This window comes from Octopus bimaculoides, chromosome 15 (assembly GCF_046866305.1).
Source record: "Octopus bimaculoides isolate indiv1 chromosome 15, ASM4686630v1, whole genome shotgun sequence".
Taxonomy (NCBI): Eukaryota; Metazoa; Mollusca; class Cephalopoda; order Octopoda; family Octopodidae; genus Octopus; species Octopus bimaculoides.
In genome coordinates, this window is record NC_142942.1 from 28,814,672 (window position 1) to 28,839,426 (window position 24,755).

Below are 24,755 nucleotides of genomic sequence, written 5' to 3' on the forward strand. Positions count from 1 at the left end.
ATCCGATCGGAGAGGAAAAAGAAAGCACGCAAACGCACTCACCCATACTTGTATTCGCACGCACATACTTATACACAAGGTGTAACTTCAAGGAATTTATTGGGTTTTGTACCAAAAGTATATTTAAAATAATTCGAAGTATATGTAGCAGTTTTAGTATAAGGCATCTATTTTGGCACACGCATTTTCAAGTAAATAACCACCCAAACATCGGTTTAAAATTTGGGCACAAGGCCAGCAATTTCGGCAGTGGGGTAAGTCGATTATATTGATCCCGAAAGGATGAAAGACAAAATTTATTATTTTATCGATCCCGAAAGGATGAAATGCAAAATGGACTGCAGTACAATTTGAACTCAGACGGATTAACAACCACCAAGTATTTTGCCCGGCGTGCAAATGATTTTGCCTGCGCGCTGCCTTGGATAACCACGTACTTATTAACAGCTTTTGTTACGTTCTTTGGGGTCAAGAAATTAAACTTCTTAACTGGGTTGTGAACACATTTTTGAATAAATATTACCACAAAATTGTTAAAAGTTTTACAGCAGAAGAAATTTTCTCTAGCAAGATCTCGACCGTGATGGAGAAATTATTATCATAGTAATGCCACTAACGTTTGACAAATAAACTTTCCTTTTAAACGAGCATTTTTCGTAACTTGTACCTCAATGAACTTAACGCGTTATTTTTGTATGCATTAAACTTATTAAGTTTATTTTAATTGTTGTTGTTGTGACGACTAGTCCGAAACCGAACTTCTTGCTTTGTCTTTATCATTATGCTATTTTTGATTTTCCTTTCAGGAAGCAAAGAAACAGCTTTCATTTATGCTATTTTGAGCGCTGGCGTTGTACACGCCGTAACCCAGTCCTGTAGTGCTGGCAATTTAACTGACTGTAGTTGTGACATGAACCGATATGGCGAAAAGGATGGTGAGGGCTGGGAATGGGGAGGATGCAGCGACAATATTCATTACGGCACCTGGTTCTGTAAGATGTTTGTGGACGCGCCCGATGCAAATTCCAAACGTGACACACGTAACCTCATGAATATTCACAATAATGAAGTCGGCAGAAGGGTAAGTAAAGCAATCAAGAGTTTGCATGTTCGTAAATGTTGATCTTGCTCGATTCGGTCACACTCTTTTAAGGATTTGCTTACTCTTGATCTCACCAGTTCTTTATTTCAGTTTGTAAGAGTATTGGGTATCAGATTCCGAAAGACAGAGAAAGACGAAAGATAGGTATATAAATCGATGTGTGTGTGTCTGTGTTTTGTGTGCGCTTTCGCGATCACAATGACAGAGAAGGAGAGAATAAAAGAAAAAAGTATATATATTATAGATAAAGAGGTAAATACACATAAATAGATATTTACATATATCTATACATATATTTGTGTATATATTTATATGTGTTTATATATGCATGCATATAAATTATGGGAAATGGCAATATCTAACAATGATCAGTGGCATCATTCCAGACAGGTAATCTGCGGACTAGGACTTGAGAAATGTGTGCTAGTAGGCATTTGATTCTATTTGTGCGTAAATGTATATTGTATAATTACATTCATGTTTATACATGCATGTAGACATGTCTATATGTTTGTCTGTCAGTTTTTCTATCAGGAGTGGCGCAGGAGTGACTGTGTGGTAAGTAGCTTGCTTACCAACCACATGGTTCCGGGTTCAGTCCCACTGCGTGGCACCTTGGGCAAGTGTCTTCTACTATAGCCTCGGGCCGACCAAAGCCTTGTGAGTGGATTTGGTACACGGAAACTGAAAGAAGCTCGTCGTATATATGCATATATATATATATATATATATATATATATATATATATATATATATATATATATATATATATATATATATATATATATATATGTATATGTGTGTGTGTGTGTGTGTGTGTGTGTGTGTGTGTGTGTGTGTGTGTGTGTGTGTGTGTTGTGTGTCTGTTTTTGTCCCCCTAGCATTGCTCGACAACCGATGCTGGTGTGTTCATGTCCCCGTCACTTAGCGGTTCGGCAAAAGAGACCGATAGAATAAGTACTAGGCTTACAAAGAATAAGTCCCGGGGTCGATTTGCTCGACTAAAGGCGGTGCTCCAGCATGGCCGCAGTCAACTGACTGAAACAGGTAAAAGAGTAAAAGAGAGAGAGAGAGAGAAAGAGAGTCTGTAGGTGTATTTGTGTGTCTGTGCCTACGCGCTTTTCTTTGGGATTGCGTAGGTATAGCTTTATTCTAAACCGAGTCCATCTCTATAAAGCTGTTACTAGCCCTTCAAAATTCCCCCCGTCTCTTACACAATTTACCACATAAACCTCAGTCTTCTCAAATTATCGCCATGATCACACATGCTCTCTTAAGAAAACTAATTCATTAGACAAATATACACCCCATGTGTTCTTCCAACATAAAATACTTAGGCCAAATAAGTTTCTAATTTGTCACCACATTACATATTTCTATTCTATTCTCTTTTTTTCCCTTTTTCACTCATTTCTGTAACTAATCAAATCATTATTCTTTGTTACCTACAACAAATACAAAATAAAAATTACAAAAACAAAATTACCCGAAAATGAAATCCATACAGATAATTTCTCCTATAACGCCAAATCACTGTTGTCCAAACTGAGAAACAAAGAACAGACGCAGGCAGTTAAATAAGATTGTGAGAGTCACAAAAACGGCCTAACATACTAAATCAATATACGCATGTGAAACATCATTAGATTACGATAACGGCTTATAAAACAGTTATAATATATATATATATATATATATATATATATATATATATATATATATATATATATATAGACACATACATACATATAGACACACATACATACATACATACACACACATACATTCACACATACATACATACATATATACATGCATACATACATACATACATACATACATGCATAAGGATATGTATAGAATGGGATATGTAACACTGCCTATATACCAATCTTGAGAAATTAGGCTTCTCAAAACTAGAAAGGAGAAAGCCGCTTAGAAGACTACAGATCCAAGCCATCACTGGAAATGTAAATATCTATAAAACTTTCCAGGTGTTTATCCTTTAAGTATATATGAGCATGTCTAGATATGCAAGTATATGCATGAGAAGACAGACATTAAACAAGACATGCAAATTTGCACGTATACATACATACATACAAAAAGGAATTAAAGGGAAGATATAATGTTGGTTTAATATATAGTGGTAGTGAGGGTAAATAAAAGGGACAATTCACAAAGGTTAGGGGAAAGGGCGGGGTAGGGTTGTTGTTATTTGTATTTTGAGAATAGATTCAGTGATTGATGTTTGCAGGTAAGAATTATACTGCCACGTTCGTTATGACAATCCGTGGATTGCAAAGTAGCTAAGACATCGGCTATGCAGAGATCACACTTATTATAGCTGATGTATGGTTTGGCGTGTAAAGAGTTGAATCAATCTTTAGTTTATCGATAAGCTGAGATAACAATGTACTGTTGCATTTTGTTTGGGACTTGAAACTGGAATAGTGGTTGCTCACTCTAGTTTTGAAGGTGGTGCTGCATGAGCCGATATATATGTAGTTACAGTTGGCAGCTGATACTGTACACCTATAAACGAAGTTTTTTTGTGAGACAACAGTTATCTAAAAGACAGGAGGTTGGGCGTCTGAAGCTGCATAAGGTTTGTAGGGGGTGTTCTGGATGAACTTGTGAGGGGATTATTATTTAGTGAGGAACTGGTGTTAGGTTCGTTATTATTGCTGGCGTTAAAATTAGTATTTGTTAGGGAGTTGAGAGTGGTGTTGTGGGTTTGTATAATATGATAACTATCGTGCCCGGTGGTATCGTCTGTGTCATTCTCTATTTTTTGGGCGTTGTGGTAAATTTAAAGATCGGGTGTTACTAGCGGAATTATAGTTGGAATTATGAGGGTTAGTGTTGTTAAGGGGGTCAGTTGGTGTTTCCGGTTTATATGTATGAAGCTGGGGGTTATGTTGAGTTAGGTTATTAGAGTAGGGATTAACAGGTTGTAGATTTCTGGGTTTCTTGTTAAGATGTCGGATAACTCCTGTGATGCTGGTGGTGATGGAGTAGGAAATTTTATAGATTGGGGGTTAAATATTTTCCTAGGGGCTAGATTTAGGGAAATGTTTTTCGAGTAAGGTGAAAAAGAGTTTAGGTACTCGAGCCTGAACATTAAGGGTGAACATGGTGGATGGAACCAGATAAGGTCCTGGGTTCTTGTTCGTTCAATCTGATTAAGGGGTTAACTGGATGTGGATAGGGTTTTGGAGGTGCACGCTGGTGTCTGTTTCGGTGAGCTGCGATGTATATAGGATTTGGGGTCATCTGGCAAGAGAGTTGTTTGTTAGGTCGTCTGTTACTCTGAAATTTGGATGGATATTGAATTGATGGGATAGAGGGGATTTTAAGTTCATTATATGGTGGGAGCGGAACTGGTTTCAGTTCTGGGTTTAGTGGAGGGAGGAATGTTCCACATGGGGATAAATTCGATTAAGCTTTTATAGCCAGCACGTTGTAGGGCATAATTGTAATAATCTGCATATTGATCGAATAAATACTTATTGGCAGGTAGTGAGGAAATCCGATAGGAAACGCTTTCCATAATAGATTTTAGGACGAAGGTGGTGTGGTTGGAGGAGAAGTTCACGTAGTTGAGTTTTTCTCCAGGTTTGTGGTATAGGTAGAAGCTTTGGTTTTGCAAGTCTAGGGTTACGCCCAAGAAATTGGCAGTTTTAACGTTGTTACAGAAGGAGATGCTAAGGCCAACGTTTTTTTAAAAACTTCTTAATCTTTTTCTAGCCTCTCTCTCCCCCCTCTCCCCTCCCCTCCCCCTCTCCCCTCCCCCTCTCCCCTCCCCCTCTCCCCTCCCCTCTCCCCTCCCCTCTCCCCTCCCCCTCTCCCCTCCCCCTCTCCCCTCCCCCTCTCCCCTCCCCCTCTCCCCTCCCCCTCTCCCCTCCCCCTCTCCCCTCTCCCCTCTCCCCTAAAAAATTATAATGGGATATCCTGTATATTGAAAACCTATATGGTCTTATGCTTGCAAAGAAGGCGGTTTATTTCAAATTGATGCAATGCTTGTTCGATTAAGAGGAGCCGCCTGAAACGGCTGTAATGCACTAATACCTTGACATCCTTGTTATTTATTTGTTTTTTATTCACCTTACTTCGAGCCGTGCGGATAATACCGGACTGACTTGGTGCCTCAACTTAAATACCTAATTCATCTGAATCTTAATTATATATATCTAGAGATAGATAGACAGACAGACAGACAGATAGATAGATAGATAGATAGATAGATAGATAGATAGATAGATATATGATAATATTATTGTTTATAATAATATCCGTGGCTTAGCATGCGTAAAGAACTCATAACGGTAAAAAAAATTATCAATTAATAACTAAGGGTTTTAACAAGCAGTACCGGCATGCTAAATATAGCAGTCAAAATGACCAAACCACAAATTTTCACTTAAAAACAAAGGTGAAAGTGGACAAATGAATAAAATTCCTAAACCCTCAGGATTATAGAGATTATTAGCAGTCAAAATGACGAAACCACAAATTTTCACCTAAAAATCTTAAAACCCCACACCAATGACGAAAATGAGCGAAAATGATACGGGTATGTCCGGCTTTTTGCAATTTTCGGTTATTTTCGTCATTGGTACAGGGCGTTAGGATTCTTATTCATTTGCCCACTTCCACCTTTGCGTTTAAGTGAAGATTTGTGGTTTGGTCATTTTGACTGCTATATTTAGCAAGCCGGTACTGCTTTTTAGTACTCTTAATTATGAATTGATATTTTTTTTACCGTAATGAGTTCTTTACGCATGCTAAACCATTGATATTATTATAAACCATAATATCCTCATATATATTTAAATAAGTTTTATTCACTTCGATCACCTTTTTAAAATTTGTGCGGCATTAAAAAGCTGTCAGTGAAAATCTCCGACATCAGAAGAGAATAACTGAGAGAACAATAAACAAAAAATTAACCGAAACCAGGCAGCAGTACACAGCGACATGAGAAGAGGAGCAGTAAACATCACGGGAGCTCCTTCACGAAAAGACATAGACTCCTTCTGGAGGGAAATCTGGAGTGAAGAGAAGAAATTTGACCAAGATGCTCTGTGGCTGGAAGAATTCCGAAAAAGTTGTTACTCTTGCTCTATATCCAAGACATACAACACTGTTGGTGAAACTCTTCTAATTGTGATCCAGAAACCCCGGGATGGAAAAGCACCTAGAAGAAACTTGATTGTTGGGTATTGATACAAGAAGCTACCAATCTACCGACCATATTTTATCAATCTGTACCAGCAAGCTCTCATTGGGAACAGTAGCATATCACACTGTTAGCTCTGGCAGAAACAAAATTGATCCCCAAATGCAGAACCACCTACATGGCAAAAAACTACCGGTCAATTGCGTGCCAGAACTTAATGTATAAGATATATACAGCATGTTTAAACCTCTTCATCTAGGACCATTGTGAAACCAATAACATTATCAGAGCAGAACAAGCGGCTGAGAAGAAGAGAGTCTGGGGATGTTCTGAGCAATTGTTAATCAGCAAAACTGTGATGTCAGAGATGCGAGAGCATAGGAGGAGCTTAGTTTCAATGTGACTAGACTACAAGAAAGCCTTTGACTCCGTTCCCCACTCCTGGATGCTAGAAGCCCTTCAACTTGCTAAAGTTCTAGTGGGAATAGTCAAATCCATAGTTGACCTGACTTCATCGTAGGCCACTATCTTGAAATTAAACACAAAGAGTGACTGTATTATCACCGATAGAATACAGTATCGCAAAGGCATATTCCAAGGGGATAGCCCCTCTGTGATGTTTATACTTTCTGTAAACCCCTTGTCATTCATGTTAAGGAAGTCTGACTGCTTCTTTGTGGATGATTTAAAACTTTATGTAAAGAATATGCATGAGATGAAAAAGAGCCTTGACCTAGTTACAACATTCTCAAAAGATGTAGGGTTGGATTTTGGTCAGGATAAATGTTGCTATATGGTTGTTAAAAGGGGGAGAACTATAAACCAGACTAGAAGCATCATCAATGATTTGACTGTTTCCCCTGTATCTGACTAGGAATGTTACAGATATCTAGGGGTGGATGAAAATATATCTTACAATGGTACCTGTAACAAAACATGTGTCACTAAGGAATATTACAGCCGAATAAAGAAAATTTGGATCTCAGAACTCGCTGGATTCAATAAAACAGTGGCTCACAATGTGTTTGCAGTGCAAGTACTCATACCAACATTTGGGCTGCTTGATTGGACGCCTGATGAGATCCGAGCCATTGAGGTGAAAACTCGAAAAATACTAACAAGCACACATAATTTCCACATAAACAGTGACGTAGACAGCTTCGACCTAAAACGAAAACAAGTCGGCAGAGGCTTAACATCGATCCAAAATACCTTTGAATGTCGCATCATATCCCTTCGGCAACATGTTTTAACCACCAAGTGTCGAAGTGCAATCCTTGACCAAATTTGCATACATGAGGCTGATAACATCATAAGATTTGGAAGACAGCTCCTTGAGCAACACTCTTTGCCTGATAACCTAGAATACATGCCCAAAGAAGTCGCATGACTCTACCGCAACGTATCATCAGATGAAAGTATGAGCCTATATGAGCAGAAGAAAGTTAGTAGAAAGGTCCGTGATGATAGTAACATCAATTATCAAAGCAGTTTATCATGGACGAATAGCCGGATTACTACCTCCCACTTTGAAGGGAGTGCGTGTGCGATCGAGGAACAGGAAATATCAACCAAATACCTGATGCACAAAATGGATAGAGATGCAGGAAAAACCATAAAATGTGACAACCGATATAGATTTTGTGGAGTTCACACTGAAGATATCACCCACATCACAAGCAGTTGTCCGAAAATATCCTCATGGTATTATCTACCGTTCATCATGGTATTATCTACCGTTCATCATGGTATTATCTACCGTTCATCATGGTATTATCTACCGTCGGAAAGATAATCCCGGCGACAAAGAAATAAGAACCCACAATATGGTAGAAGCCATAGCTCCTCATAATAAAAAGGAATACTGGTGGAATGTCCCAGTGAAGACCTCAATAAAATATAAGTACACCAGATCTGATATAATGATTTGGGATAGAGAAGAGAAACTGTACAATTGTTGAAATTAGCTGCCCGACGTATGTTAACATAAAGCTGAAGATCAATGAAAAAGAGAATGCCTGTACTGAACTACTGAGAAATCTGCAGTTACTCTATCCAGATTACAAGTTCAGGTGTATATCTGTAATTATTGGGGCCCTGGGATATGTAACACACTGCCTAAATACCAATCTTGAGAAATTAGGCTTCTCAAAACCAGAAAGGAGAAAGCTAATTCGAAGACTATAGGTCTAATCCATCACTGGAACTGTAAAGATCTGTATATCATTTAATTATATGTGATCATGTCTAGATATGCAACTATATACATGAAGATACATACATAAAACATACATACATACATGCATGCATACATACATACATACATACATACATACATACATACATACAAAAATACCCTGTTGTTGATCTTGAAATTCCAATGAAGGAACCTTGGATCTAGGTTAGAAACCGCTTCTTTCTCTATTGGCAAGAAATCTTGAAATGAACTGAATAATGACATACATACATGCATACATACATACATGCATACATACATACATACATACATACATACATACACACATAATTACATACAAATTAACTGGTGAACAAAAGAGACAGTGACACTCTTATAATCCCAAGGTGCAACCGCATGTGTAGGCTATATCATGTTTCTGTGGAAGACATCACAGCTACTTCGACACCTCTAGCCTCTATATCCAGACTATGAAATCATATTCATATCAATAATGATTAGAGCACTAGGTTATGTCAGTAAATACTTAAAAGGAGAATCTAGATAAAATGGGATTTTCAGAAAGAGAAATCGACCGGCTTATTCATGCATTACGTGTGAGTGGAACAGTAAAAGTATGCAAGATTTTTCTCAAGTTCCAAATGTGAATTTGTCTGTGTTAGCTACATCCCAAAGATGGAGCCTTGTATCTTTGTCAGAAACCGGCTTCGTCCTCAGTGGAAGATTTATAATAATTAAAAAATAGAAGAGACATACATACATACATACATATATAATAGGTCGTCAAGTAGAAAATTTGTAGAAAAGAAAAATGTTTTATAAATACAAGTAATAGTTTTATTCATTAAAGTATGCACCCATATTGTCAATACACTTTTGCCATTTCAGCAGTAGCTTGTCCAGCCCTGAACTGTAAAAACTTAGCAATCTATAGTTAATAAAATCTTGGAAGGCCTGTTTTACAGCATCGTCGGAATTAAGTTTTTTTCCTAAGAAAAAGTTATCCAAATTCTGGAAGAAGTGGTAGTCAGTGGGGGGAAAATCAGATGAGTATGGTGGATGATGGATAACTTCCAACTCCAACTCCTGTAGTTTCGCCAATGTCATTTTTGTGATGTGTGGTCTGGTGTTGTCTTGCGATAGAATAGGAGTGGATCTGTTGACTAATCTAGGCTGTTTTTTTTTTGTATGTTTCTGCATCATTTGGTCCAGTTGGCTGCATTATACTTCGGCCGTGATTGATGAGTCAGGTTTAATGAAATCATAATGGATCACACCTGCGTCAGACCAGCAAACACACACCATCAGCTTGTTTTGGTGAATTTTGCTTTTTGGACTGTGTTTTGGTGGCTCGTCTTTGTCCAACCATTGTGCTGAACGTTTACGGTTGTTGTATTGGATCCATTTCTCAACACATGTTACAATTCGATGAAAAAATGATTCATTTTTGTGACGAGAAAGTAGCATTATGCAGGCTTCCAAACGTTGCTGTTTCTGATTTTCATTGAGTTCATGTGGAACACACTTGTCCAACTTTTTCACTTTACCGATTTGAACTAGGTGAATCAGTATTGTTTGCTTGCTAACACCAAATAACAACAATAATTCACGGGTACTTTGAGATGGATCTAACTCGACTGTGGCTTTCAGTTCGTCATTATCCGCCTTTGTTTCTAGTCGACTGCGTTGCTCATTTGTGAGGTCAAAGTTACCAGAAAGAAATTTTGCAAACCAATTTGATACTGTCTGCTGTGTAATTACATTAGAATGAAATACTCCATTAATATTCCGAGCTGTCTGTGATGCTGTATTTCCAAGAAACGATTTCTAAAGCGCAAAATGAGCAGGTGTCAAAGTTTACCATATACCTTACTATAAATTTCATACTTGACAACCTAATACACACAAGCGCGCACGCACACACACACTCACATAATACACATATACAGATAGATACATATATACTTGCATATATATATATATATATATATATATATATATATATATATATATATATATATATATATATATATATATATATATATATATATATATATATATATATATATATATATATATATAGAGAGAGAGAGAGAGAGAGAGAGAGAGAGATAGGCGCGGGAGTGGCTGTGTGGTAAGTTGCTTGCTTACTAACCACATAGTTCCAGGTTCAGTTCCACTGCGTGGCATCTTAGCAAGTGTCTTCTACTATAGCCTCGAGTCGACCAAACCCTTGTGAGTGGATTTGTTAGACGGAAACTGAAAGAAGCCCGTCGTATATATACACAGACATGCAAGAAGTAAATAATATGCATCTTTAATTTTCAAAATCTTTTATTTGATATTAATTGGTTGAAAGAGAAGCTTTCTTCTAGCTGCTCGTCCATAATAGCCAAGCTTATGCAGATATGTAACAAACGTTCTTGGATTAACTTCTAGCTGTTTTGCAATGTCAGAAGCCTTCGAGTCGGGTTTGTTTTCTACAATTCTCTTCAAACAGCGAAGCTTCCTATCCGAGGACACAGGTCGGCCGGGATGAGAATCTGTTGATTCTATTCCTTGGCTTTTGAATTGCACTATAATTCTATTAACAGTAGCAGGTGGAATTTGAAGATTTTCGGCAATTTCTTGCTGCCTAAGACCAGCTTCAGATTGCCCAACAATATGACCTCTTTGAAAATCTGACAGTTCTACTGAATTTTTTGTGCGTGGCATAGTTACTCTTCGGAAATATTTAATATAATGGCACCTGGAATGAAAAAGAATAATTACTTTGTAAATTCTACACCGCTGAAAACATTAAGACGCTTAGATCACAAATTTTGAAAATTAAAGGCGTGTATTTACTTCCTGCATGTCTGTATATATATATATATATATATATATATATATATATATATTGAAAATGAATAAGAATGAAAACACCGCTTTTTAAAAACATTTTTGGGGTGTTTTAATTAATTTACATGTTTCGGTTTTTTGAAAAACCTTATCAAAAATGAATATAAAATATGTGTGAAGAGAAAAGGGCTATTAATAAAATAAAATTGAAATTAAAATTAAGAATGACATTCATAATTTACTGTTATTTCTTGCATGCGCACGTGGTCCTATCCTTGAACATGGTAATTCCAACTGGTTCTTTTAGTAGATTACTATTATCTGTTTTAGTAAATTAAATAGTGGTCAGGGAGGGATTCTAGGAGTGGTAGCTGTCAAATAACTAGCAACAATCATGGTAATAACTATAGTAGTAGTAGTAGTAGTAGTGGTGGTAGTCGTCATGGTGAAGTTGTTCCCCCTATGGTTTCAATAGAAATCGGGTTCTTCGATCCCCTTTGTTTATTTCTTATGAATAACTTGCAAATCTACGTATAAAAATATTAAAATATATATGAAAGTCTCAGTGTTGCTAGTTTAGAGAATTTAGACTTGGTCGGTATTTTCTTATAAAAAATATTTCTATATATATATATATATATATATATATATATATATATATATATGTGTGTGTGTGTGTGTGTGTGTGTGTGTGTGTGTGTGTGTGTATAAATACACATACACATACACACACACACACACAAACACACACACACACACACACACACACACACACACATATATGTATTTATATATGTGTGCGTGTTTGTGTCTCCACCATCGCTGTTGGTGTGTTTACGTCCCTGTAACCATAGCGGTTCGGCAAAAGGCACCGATAGAGTAAGTACTAGACTTACAAAGAATACGTCCTGGGGTCTATTTGTTCGACTAAGGATGCTGCTGCAAATAAAACAATAAAACAATATATATACAGAATTGACACTCTGGCCATCTCTAGAGGATATATATAAAGGCGGTGCTCCAGCATGGCCACAGTCAAATGACTGAAACAAGTAAAAGAGTAAAAGAGTATATATACTCATACAGAGAGATATACGTATGTATGTATGTACGTATGTATGTATGTATGTATGTAAGTATGTATGTATGTATGTATGTAGAGTAAAGGGTAAAGATTCCCTTCGGTCGTCAATGACCATAGGATTGCACCTAGAAGGTTACCCTCCGAAAGTCCGAGCAAGGTTGTTTATGGAGGACCAGCAGTCGTCCATGCAACGATACAACTTGGTACCAGTGACATCGCGACCCATTTTTACTGCTGAGTGAACTAGAGCAACATGAGATAAAGTGTCTTGCTCAAGAACACAACACACAGCTCAGTCCAAGATTCGAACTCACTACCTCATGGTTGTGAGTCCGACGTTCTAACCACTGAACCATGCGCCTTCATATATATATTTGTATGTATGTATGTATGTATGTATGTATGTATGTATGTATATGTGTGTGTGTGTGTGTGTGTGTGTGTGTGTATGTATCATCAATAAATCATAAATCCGGAAGAGAGGCACATTTTAAGTTATAAAGCAGTAGAGTAAATTAGATAAAGATAGTTATGTCCTGTTTATGAGGTTATGCAGTGCTTCATGTCCATAAGGTGCTCGGCTTTACAAGTGGCCTATAAGCTCTGTTCAAAGTGAAAGGAGAAAAGATCTCGTTGCTAGTTGTTGACCACACAAGCAAAGGAGAGGAGTCAAGCGCAAGAGATTGTCTCCCTTAGACCGCTAACCGTAATCGGTCTTATTGACTTGTAGGTCCCAGGACTTCAATAGGAAACTCCTGAAGTGTAAGCAGGGTCCAAAGACTTCCGTCTTGGAACTTCTACATATATGCCCTCCGCCATTAGAGCCTGATGAGTCGTCTATAAAGCTAAGCTCTTTATGAATGCGAAACCATTGGTCACTTTATGACCGGACATATATTCAACTGCATGTAAATATATATATGTTTGTGTGTGTCTATTTTTACACACACAAGATGACTCGTCAGACTCTAAAGCCGAAAACAACTGTAACTCTTGATTTCTGGGAGGCAAGAATCCGTTACGGTCAGTTGGTTAGTAAGTCATAAATGAATAAACACTCCGAGTCGGCGACGACGGGCTATCTCCCTTTGAGCAGTTCATCTTTGCCAAAAGAGGGGAACAAAGAATTTTGCCCTTGGGCTGCTTTTAGTTCGAGGACATTACGACATTGGTTATTCTACGAAGAATATTCCAGCACCGTCCAATGAGGTCTATACGGAAATGCTACTCGAGCATGAGGTGGCAGGCGTATTTCTACAACCAAAGCACGCCACCCTCTGAGGCCAATACGTACGAGATAACGTCTAGGATCCCACCCAAGAACAGTGAGCTCGAAGCCTTCGAAGCGGCCCCACTAGGCATTATTCCCAAGCTAAGATTCAGTAAGTCCTCTTCTCCTTTCAAACGCAAACTTCGTACAGATATACAACTGAAAAAACTCCGACAGGTTCTTACTTTTCTCGGGTAAGACAAAAGACATATATAGGATAGAGACACGCACTTACGATAGCCTTCGATGTGGCGATGGGAGCCGACGACAACACCGACATATGTGATGTCATTGGACTATAACATCTTGAACGCCTTAGGGAAGAAGTCCCCTTCATTCTTCTTCGGTCTCTACAGAATTGACACTCTGGCCATCTCTAGAGGAGCCAACGGGCACACACTTGGCAGGCTTAGAAAGGACGCGATTAGCCTCCTGAGGCTCCACAGAACTCAGAATTACTATCGAGACTAACCTCACCACCTTCGACTTTCTAGATGTTTCTCTAGACAGGCCGTACTGCAAGCCAAACGTAAGGCTGTCCTACATCAGTACAGCCTCCTACCATCCCCTATCGTGTTCAAGATCCCACTGAAGAGTGTCAGCATGAGAATTTCGAATCTGTCCTCAAGTCAATAAATTCAACGTCGCTGTTCTCTGCTACAACTAGGCACTGGCGTCCGGTGGGTTTAAGGACTGCACATCCTACAGGGCCTAGCACCCGCAAAAGAAAGAGACACCGGAAATTCGTTTGATTTGCCCCACCCTTCTCGCTCAACGTCAAGACTTGTTTGGGAAGAATATTCCTCAGGTTAGTAGACAAACATTTCACGCAGACACACAGGTCTCCATTAGTTGCACATCTAACATGAAAAGTATATTAGCTAACACCCATAAAACGCGGGTGGAAGCCGGTTGCTCTTGCCGGGTGTACAATAACTGCCCAATGGGGGCCAATGCGAGGTCAAGGGAATCATCTATGAGGCTGTGGTGATACCCATACATAGCGACCACAGTAATAGCAGCAATAGATCATCCAACAACCTCGACGGTAACGGTAGCAGCGACAGTGACAGAAACACCAGCACTGACGCCAGCGACCCCGGCTGGAGATGACGACCACACCGTCACCAGCATACAACCAGCGAAGCTACCGGTTCCACGCTTAATATTACCAATGATGGCAACCACATCACCATCTGCGACAGTAGCGCCAAAGCCACGGCCAGGTATGACCACCAAAATGACAACAACCGCAGCGATATCGCCCGACTTACACCTCATAATGATAACAGCACCGATGGCAGCTCCAGCAACACCAGCGGCAACAACAAGATCTCAAGGCTAGGAGCCAACCGAAGATGCGCCAGAAATGTGAGCACAACCAACACCCAAATCTGGAAATTTATCGGCTTTCAAGTGGCGTCTGTACAACCACAAGTCTTCTTTCAGGATTTCGGAAAGACGTTTCGTCACATCCCTGGCCAGCCACGTGTGACGCCTCAAAGATAAAAGGACCCCATACGATATCAAGCGGGGGATCATAGAGTGGCCAGGACCCTACATTAATGGGAACGGACGCTACAAGCTTTGTATAGCTGAGCGAGCAAGAATCCTCAAAGACTCCCTGAAACCTGGATCATTGAACACTCGCCAGGAAATTTACAGTTCCTGCATCCCTTTCGAACGCTACCTGCTTCAAGCACAGGATGCCCCGTTCTCCGTTTAGACCCAGAAAGGTCCTTACGAACTAAAAGCAGCCCAAGGGCAAAATTCCCTGTTCCCCTCTTTTGGCACAGATGATAACATGTCCTCGATAAGGGAGATAACCCATCGTCGCCGATCCGGAGTGTTCATTTTTTGGTGACTTACTAACCAACTGACCGTAACAGATTCCTGCCTCCCAGAAATGAAGAATTACATTTTCTTCGGCGTTAGAGTCTGAGGAGCCGTCCATGGGGTTAAGGCCTTTGTAGATGCGAAATTAGTGGTCACTCTATGACCGAACACAGACTTAACTACACACACATACGCACACACACACACATTGGATGAAACAGAAACCATAGAGACTGGTGATAATCTGCGTCGGTTCCCCGTATTATGAGGGAAAAGAGATACAAAGAGTACTGTGAAATTGCTGTGGGGATCAGAGTATCCAAAGTTTTGGGACAGAATCTTTCTTTAGCGTTGTGATGACAGGAGTGGAAGAAAAATGAAGGACATGTTTTGTAACTTTTACATTTGAGCAACTGGCTTGTTTCTTTTCTTTGAGTGCTTCATACGTATTTGAGACTTTGATTCTACTGCAAGAAAGCTTTGATAAGTCTTTTTTTTATCATAGCTTAGAGTTTACTACGTGTTCTTAGTGAAATTTCGCAAACACATCCCGTACACGCGCGTGCGCGTAGTAATATGTATGTATGTATGTATGTATGTATGTATGTATGTATGTATGTATGTATACCTTATAAACATATGTACAAGAAAGCTTACCAAAAAGCGAAACTATCACTTCAAAAGAAATGTGATACTTAAATTGAATTCTGTATGGTTTCCTCAAAGAACTTCAAAGAAATATCCAACGTTTTCAGATTGCCTTGTGCAAATACACTTGCTTTGGAAAATAGAACGGTCGGGGAATTGTAGTGTGCTATACTTGTAATAATTCTCAGAACCTGACCCAAATTCGCCTGCTGCGAATGTGTTTTAAGAATCTATGTTGGCGGTGGTTTAGTTTGAATGGGCACATATACATACATGCATACATACATACATACAGACAGACAGACACACAGACAGACACACAGATAAATATGGATTAATACGTGTGTGTGCATATATATATATATATATATATATAAACACACACACATACACACTTGCTGAGTATCCCGTCCTTTTATTTATTTATTTATTTATTTATTTATTTATTTATTTTGCATTTTGTATATAAAAACAATGGAATATTCGGTAAAGAAAAAATTAGAAATTTTATAGATTCTTTCAAACTTCCTCTCCGATTTTGTACCGATTTTGGCAAATGTTTCTTGCTTTTCTTCTTTTTGCACTACACACTTAAAAACGATGGGAGAAGCCTTGAAGAATATCGGTGATTACGATTATAATTCTCACTTCCTTCATTTAAAAAAACAAAAGTAAACTTTTTAAAAGATTTTCATCAAAAATAGGTATCTAAAATTTCGGCTTTTTTTCCGAAAATTCTTTAATCATAGTTTTAAAATACTGGAGTCCGAATCTACAGATTGTTTCTCTTTATAATTTCAAAATAATGTTCAGACGAACAGGTGATTTAAGGACGATCTAGCTATTTTTCTAGCATATCCTACGACCACCTGGTACCGTCCTCGTGTCTTTGTCGCTCTGACATGTATTATGTTTTTCGATATTTTTCTCCCCTAAACACGTTTTATCGAATGATGATGCAGTAGTCAATTGCCAAGACTGACCAACAACAAAAACATTTGTTATTTAAATCTTTAATGCTATTAAAACATATTATCTTTTACATACTTTTGTTAAATATTTTGAAATTTTAAAACTAAGTGAAAATTCTCAAATTTGGTTGATGTAATTTTTCATACTGAATCCGAGTTTGTGATTCTATTATTTCAGAAAGTCTTTAGAGATATGTCACAGAGGTTTAAAGTTTGATCACGGTGTCAAACAGGGTTGTCTACCTTATATTTCAGAGATCATTTTATTCAGAATCATAGTTTTGGCATCTAACCATGATCATTCAATGGCCTGAGTGTGTGCTCCAGTCACTGGATCCACATAATGTCGTTGATAGTTCACTGTCAGATGGTGATAACCTATGGCATTTAAATTATTATAAGCGGGCCACTCATCTGAATGAATTACTGAACCTTTTTCACATTTTCTCTCAGTAATTGAGATCAGACTGTTCTCGCCACGACGTTCCACACAAAAGTATCGACAGTCTGAGCCTTGTCTGAGACCAAAAACCCACGGCCGCCAATTCATTGTCTATGGTTCCTGTTGGTTCGTTGTTCTGCATCACTGTCTTCAGAGAGAGGAGCGTTGTCGCCATTCAGCATTCTTCCTCACTTGTATTTTCGTCGATCAGCAAATCTTGCTTCGTCGATCTGAATGGGTTTATCGTTTGTTCCAACTATCTTCTCTCGTCGTTCATGATAAACTATGGCTTCACACACCTCGCGGCACATATTGTACCTGTCAGTTATTGTATTTTTAGAGTTTCCTGTTAGAATCACTGCTGTGGTCATCGGTATATCCATGACAAAGAAAAATATTAGTTCTAAAATCTCACTCAGGTTCAGCTTGCAGTTTAATTTGTTGTTAATGTCCGTATAATGGAAAAATTGGTTTCCTTTATTAACTGAACGTTTAAGGTAGATAGCCCTGGCTATACTGTTTGACAACGTATTAGACCGTATACTATAATAGCACCAGATATTACTTAGCAATACACTATACCGTAAGATAAATATATTGCATAAAATATATAATTTATGACAGAAAACCATCAAAAGAAAAGAAAAGATTTACTGCATTATTGACTTTGAGGAACAAAATATTTTTTGCAAATGTTCACTACCTTACAAAAACTATATTAGCTAAGCAAATGACATTCTTTAACTGCATTAAAAACACTATAACATAATCTGAAAACTATTTCAGAATGTTATCTCCGTTCTCTTTGAGCATATATATGAAAGACAAATTTAGATGAGGAAAATGAGTAAGGCAAAATAAAGTAAAATTGCCTCTTCAATCCAGATATGCGTCAATATCCATCCTTAGACATCAGAAAGATTAGAAATACAATAAAAATTTATAATAGCTCGGTCAAATGGAAGAGGATCATGGAAAAATGGTACATGATATGAAACTAACGAAACTCGACTTAATCAAAGCACTCAACATACAATATTCTCTATTGCTTCATCGCGATCTGTTGGAGTGGCTCTCTTTCTTATATGTTTATATACCATGAAGTTAATGAGAAGTTATTACTGAAATTAGAAATTACTCATTTTGCTCCAGTTTAGACATTCATTTTTAAAATTGAAAATGATCAGATTAGACATTAGTGTGGGGAAGATTAACTTGGAATCCAACAGAGAAAAGAATACTGATTGTTAAACACCGAAAATTTTCCAGATATTTTATTAACCTCAATTACAATCGAATTGAGGAAAAATTTCTTGAAAAAAGTACCTGCCACACCTTTCAAACTTCAACAAGAACTATGCTGACCAATTTTCATTCCTAAATATAATGTAGCAATACAAAATGAAGATACAATACTTGTTATGTAGTGGTTTTAAACAGGTGAGGGGAAAATAACAGAAATCAGAAATTACTCATTTTGCCCCAATTACAATTTTACCCCAGTTGCCAATTTTGCCCCCACCCCAATGAAAAATATATTTACATGGCGAAAAAATAGTAAACAAACTAAGAGATAAACCTTTAATGTGCATAATGACAGCTATATACGCGTTTTCTCACTCGACAGTTATCGTAGACTTTCAAGTAGAGAGACACAAGGAAAACAACACGTGCTTTTTATTGCATGACTCCGAACACAAACTTGGCAAGGATTAAAATATTTTCTCATACTGCCGACTCTTTATATCAAGAAGAAGACAATCAACGTTGGATTTGAAATAGTCTGGCAGAAGGAATATTCATTGTGTTGACTCTGTGGAATCGTTAGATAAATCTTTCTACCTGATCTGAAATGACTCAACAACTCTATCAACTTCAATAACATTATCAACTTCCTCAATTTTTACCATGTTTTCAACGTTTTCAAATGCTTATATTACTTTTAAATCTATGACTCAAAATAGAGTAGGGATAAATTCAGAAAACTTTTCAAGTATTCTTATCTACTTACAGTATTTGAATCTGTTTGACTCTGAACCTTGCTACGCAGATGAGCAAACGCCGATTCTGAAACCCTAACCCTAACCCTTGGCTCAACTTTTGATACTCAAGTTTCCTACTTCTTTAACTCTTAATAAGGTGTTTATAACCTGACTGCGTTTGGCCAGCAAACAAATATTAGTAGCGGAAGTCTTGCTGATGGTTTATGTTTGTCTCTCCTTGTGTTTGTCGCACCTGTGCTTCTGTTATAGTTACGTTTGGTCTTTTCAGCGGAGTTGTGAACAATATTGGGCACAATATGTGTGTTGGCTGATGTAACCGTGATTAGTGGAATGTTTTTAATATTAATCATAATTTTAATTAACATTAGTGTAAAGTACGCTTTTCATTTTATTTAATTCCGTTTTAATATGCTTTTTTTTATTACTTTTTATTTTTATTTACATTTAGCTTAGCAGTTTAGGTACAAATCAGTTTTTGTTCTGGGTTGGCTATTGTACGCTTACTTATATATTTGTTGGTTTTGGAGGATGGGTATTTTTTTACGTGTTGTGAGGACTGTATTCATTGACAAGTACATACTTGTATTTTCTATCGGTCTTCCTTTTTTATATATATATATTTTTCGATTATTTTTTTTTATTGGCTGGTCTAAAACAATAGAGAATAAGATTCTCAAAAATGCCTTAAGATTTCAGACCAATATACAAAATCGAAAAAGAAAAGGTTAAAACTAATGTATTCTTGTTAAAATATAGAAATTTAAAAAAAATTGTCTAAAAAACATTTCTCTGTATTTTGTGTTCTTATGCAAAAAGAACGCCGAAAAGACGGTTATCGCAAAACGGAACAAAACTGGACAAATCAAATTAGTTCAAGCTGACAGTGAACCTCAGTTATGACATTTGAATCATAGGAGTGAAATGCAGCAGACACATACATAATGTGCCCAGCGGTATTTTAGAGAAAACGGTACAACGTCAAATTACTTAGTAGTTCGTGCTTCAAATTAGTCTATGATTCTCTGTATATTTTTCATCTTTATCTCTTAGCTGCTTCAGTCATTTGACTGTAGACATGATGGAACATCGCTTTGAAGAATTTTTACTCAAACGAATCAATCGCAGAACTATTTTGCTTCAAAGCCTGGTACTTATTCGAACGACGAGATTGAGTGCTCAGCACCGCATTAGTTGATAGAATTTCTGTTTTTGTATATTAACGCTACCATTAGTTTCATGTTAAAAGAAATATCTTAATATCTTACCAATTTTTCAAGTCGATCACATGGAGGAATGATGTTCGTCTCCATTTTGGATGAAAATACGCACACACTGTGTGAGTCTGTGCCTGTGTTTGTACTCCACCATCGCTTGACAACCGTTGTTGGTGTGTTTACGCCCCCATAACTTAGCGGCTCCAGAAACGGGACCAATGGAATAAGTACCTGGCTTAAAATATAAAAAGTACGAGAGTCGATTCATTTGACTAAAAATTCTTCAAGGCAGCGCACCATTATGGTAGCAGTCGAATGACTAAAACTAGTAAAAAATAAAAGAATACCTATGGATCGTCATGGATCATATATCTTGTACTTATATATTAAGGGCTTCTTTCAGTTTCCGTCTACCAAATACACTCACAATGCTTTGGTAGGTCTAAGGCTATAGTGGAAGACACTTGCCCACGGTGCCACGTAATGGGACTGAACCCGGAACCGTGAGGTTGGGAAGCAAGCTTCTTACCAAACTGCCTCTCCTGCGCCTATATATATATATCTTTTTTGTTGTGTCTCGGGAGAGTCATTATGGCAATATTATTAAGACACGCACTGGTTCAATTCCACTGTATTATTAGTCAATTGGTTAAATATCCAACTAACTAATCGATTGCTTGTTTAACTTGGTTAAACAGTAAGTCGCTTGTTCTTTTATTTTTTATGTTTTTCAGCAATGCTCTTTCGTTGCTGTTTGTAACCTTTTCAATGACTTACCTCATAGTTCGTTACAGAAGCCGCATTTGTCTGTCTGGGATCTTTCTGCTTGCGGGTGTGCGTACCAGTGTGCGCGTGTGCTTGCGTATGTGTGTATGTATGCATATATATATGTACTATGTATGCGAGTATGTATGTATATATGCATGTATGCATGTATGTATTCTTCTGCGTGTCTGTTCTTGTGTGAGTGTATGTGGGTGTGTGTACTTCTGGTCCTGTGTGCGTGAGCGCTTTCGTGTGTATGTGCTTGTAAGTTTGTTTGTGCACGTGCGCCTGTTGCGTATGCGTGTGTGCTTGCATATATCTGTGTGTTTGCGTGATATGTGCATGCCTTGTGTGTGTGTGTGTGTGTGTGTGTGTGTGTGTGTGTGCATGTCTGTCCGTAATTTCTTTTACCTACCTATCTAGCTACCTTTCTATCAACCTACCTAGGTCTTCAACGAGGTCACAAAATGTGTGACGAAAGAACTTTGACAAATAAACTACTACTACTACTACTACTACTACTACTACTACTACTACTACTACTACTACTAATAATAATAATAATAATGATAAAGACCACCTAATCTCAGGGTGTAGAGTCTTAGCACCTGTAGAATATAATCAGACCACCTAATCTCAGGGTGTAGAGTCTTAGCACCTGTAGAATGACAGAGTTGGCCAGTATTTACACTGGACAATATGTCAGCATTATAAAATCAAAACCGCTGACAAATGGTATAAACACCATCCTGAAGCTGTGACAGAGGGAGAAAATGTATCGATTCTCTGGGACTTCCCCGTACATACCGACAAGACTATAAAAGCTAATAAACCGGATATTATTATAAAAGATCAGACAAAGAAGACGTGTTTATTAATTGACATGAGTATTCCCTGCGATCATAATATAGCGGCGAAAGAATTTGACAAGATCAGTAAATATAAAGACTTGCTAATAGAAATTGAAAAAATGTGGCACCTCAAGGCGACTACCATACCAGTGATTGTAGGGTCTCTAGGAATGATAAAAAAAGGTACTGAAACCTATTTGAAAATGATACCAGGCTTACCATCCCTACAGGAAGTGCAAAAAATCATGTTCTGTGAAAATAACATCCATTCATGAATTTTTTTTTTTTTTTTTTTTTCTTAAATACATGTTTTACCTGTGAATTTGCGTGTGTAAACTGGGAATGCATACAACGAGTTTCTCTGCCCTAGGTGTACGGAAAACACTCGGCGAGAAATGGAAGAAAATTTGAAGAAAGAAGAAAAAAAAAACAACATAATAATAATAATAATAATAATAATAATAATAATAATAATAATAATAATTGTGCAGATCAAGGCACTATTGGTGGTAACTAACGATGAGCAACGCTTTAATGGCAAGGTTAAAATAACTGTAACGGTATTAATGGCAGAATTGACATCAGTAGCAGAGACAACAACCGTCTTTACATCACAGAGCTCAATACTAATAATTTTAATGTAGTACAAATATGTCTTACGAAACAAAAAGGAAAACTACAATAGTACACCAAATCGCTTGTCCTACGGTTAACCTGGAAGCGTGTCCCCCAGGAAAGAGCCAGCCTGGGGTCGAAAAGTCATCCACTGGCACAAACTCCTTTTCGACCCCAGCAATTCCAGTTGTTATCTACAGTTTCAATGTGTTGAACTGGAATATGAGCAAAATAAGGAAGATCGACAGGAAAATCCTTAAGCTGCTGACTGGCAATAAGATGCATCACCCAAAGGCAGACGAAGATCGTCTTTAACTTCTCAAAGCTCAAGGAGATCACGGTTTGATCCAATTTGAAATCTCTTATAAAACAGCCACAACTGGACTGGAAAATATCTTGAAACATCTAACGACTGGATGATAAAATTCGTTGAAAATAACGAAAGACGTAAGAAGCTTCATTCTGTCATGAAGGAGAGCAAAAAATTTGTTAGTGAACTCATTCATAATACCTAGGCTGATCAGCATAATGAAAGTGCGGCAACTGTAACTGCAAAGAAAGCGAAATCAATAGCAAAGCAAAATGCGCTTGAACATTTGGTTTATAGGTGGGAACAAAAAACCTCTGCATTGAAAATATGTGGTCCGTAGCAAAGAAGCTGATGTAGATCAGAAGCACACCCACCAGTGACTACAGAGCTCAGGGTTAAAGGCTGAGAGCGAACGCTTTATCTTGGCTACTCAAGATAAGAGTTTATTGAAAATCGCCTGATGAAGGTAAATAACGAAGCATTGGCGCAAGGCAGTGTTTAGGTATGAGCAGAATTTAGGTTCGTTGAAATATGTTCGTTACATATTTCAACTGCTAAAAGGCAAATACACTACGGCTGCCATGAGGAAAAAAAATCTCTCTTATGGTAAAAAGGTGCGAAAACACCCATTTCGTTCAGTGTCGCCATCTGTTAAGAATCTCAGAAATCGATGTTTCGAGTGTTTTTACTCTTGTCAATGTACGATACTTAAGAGTAAGAGATGCAACTCTGAACGAACTTAATAAAGATGTAGCTTTATATATGTATGTATATATGTGTGTGTATGTATACACACACGTGCGCACACACACACACACACACACACACACACACACACACACACACACACGCACACATACACACACATACACACACACACACACACACACACACACACACACACACACACACACACACAAAATGATATACAAAATACGAAAACCAATGTATTACTACATTCTTCTAATTATCCTTATATGATTAGGAATACGAATAGAGTAAAATAGCGTATCTCATATATATTTAATAAAGTTCAAAAATTTGAAAATCATAATACATCTCCAGATAAGAGCGACATTATTTGGTTTATAATTCCATTCGCGAAGCAAATTAAGACTAATTTGGTTGGGGCCTTATACAAACATTTTACTAAACACTTTAGAAAGGAAAATAGATATTATGATATCATTAACCCTAAACTTTTTAAAGTTGCTTTTTCTGAATCATAATTTGTCCCAGATTATTTCTTCAATTAACGAAAAAAATTATCTAATTTTTTATAATAATTATAACCGTAGTAAATGCAACAAATCTAATGCTCTTAGAATAAATGGTAGTGAGAAATGTATACTTTAGTCGTCTAGTGTACAGGGGAATCAAATCAAATTAAATCCAGCCTCAACCACTTGAGCACAGGTAATGTA

General features: G+C 37.6%; 1 protein-coding gene across 1 annotated transcript in view; it reads left to right on the forward strand.

Annotated features, from left to right (window-relative positions):
• The window catches only part of LOC106871965 (protein Wnt-16), a 264,055-nt gene that overhangs the window by 169,960 nt on the left and 69,340 nt on the right, over positions 1-24,755 (forward strand). Inside the window, exon 3 of the mRNA XM_052973214.2 lies at positions 807-1,081. Within this exon, the coding sequence (XP_052829174.1) occupies positions 807-1,081 (275 nt within the window). The remainder of the gene's footprint in view (positions 1-806; positions 1,082-24,755) is intronic.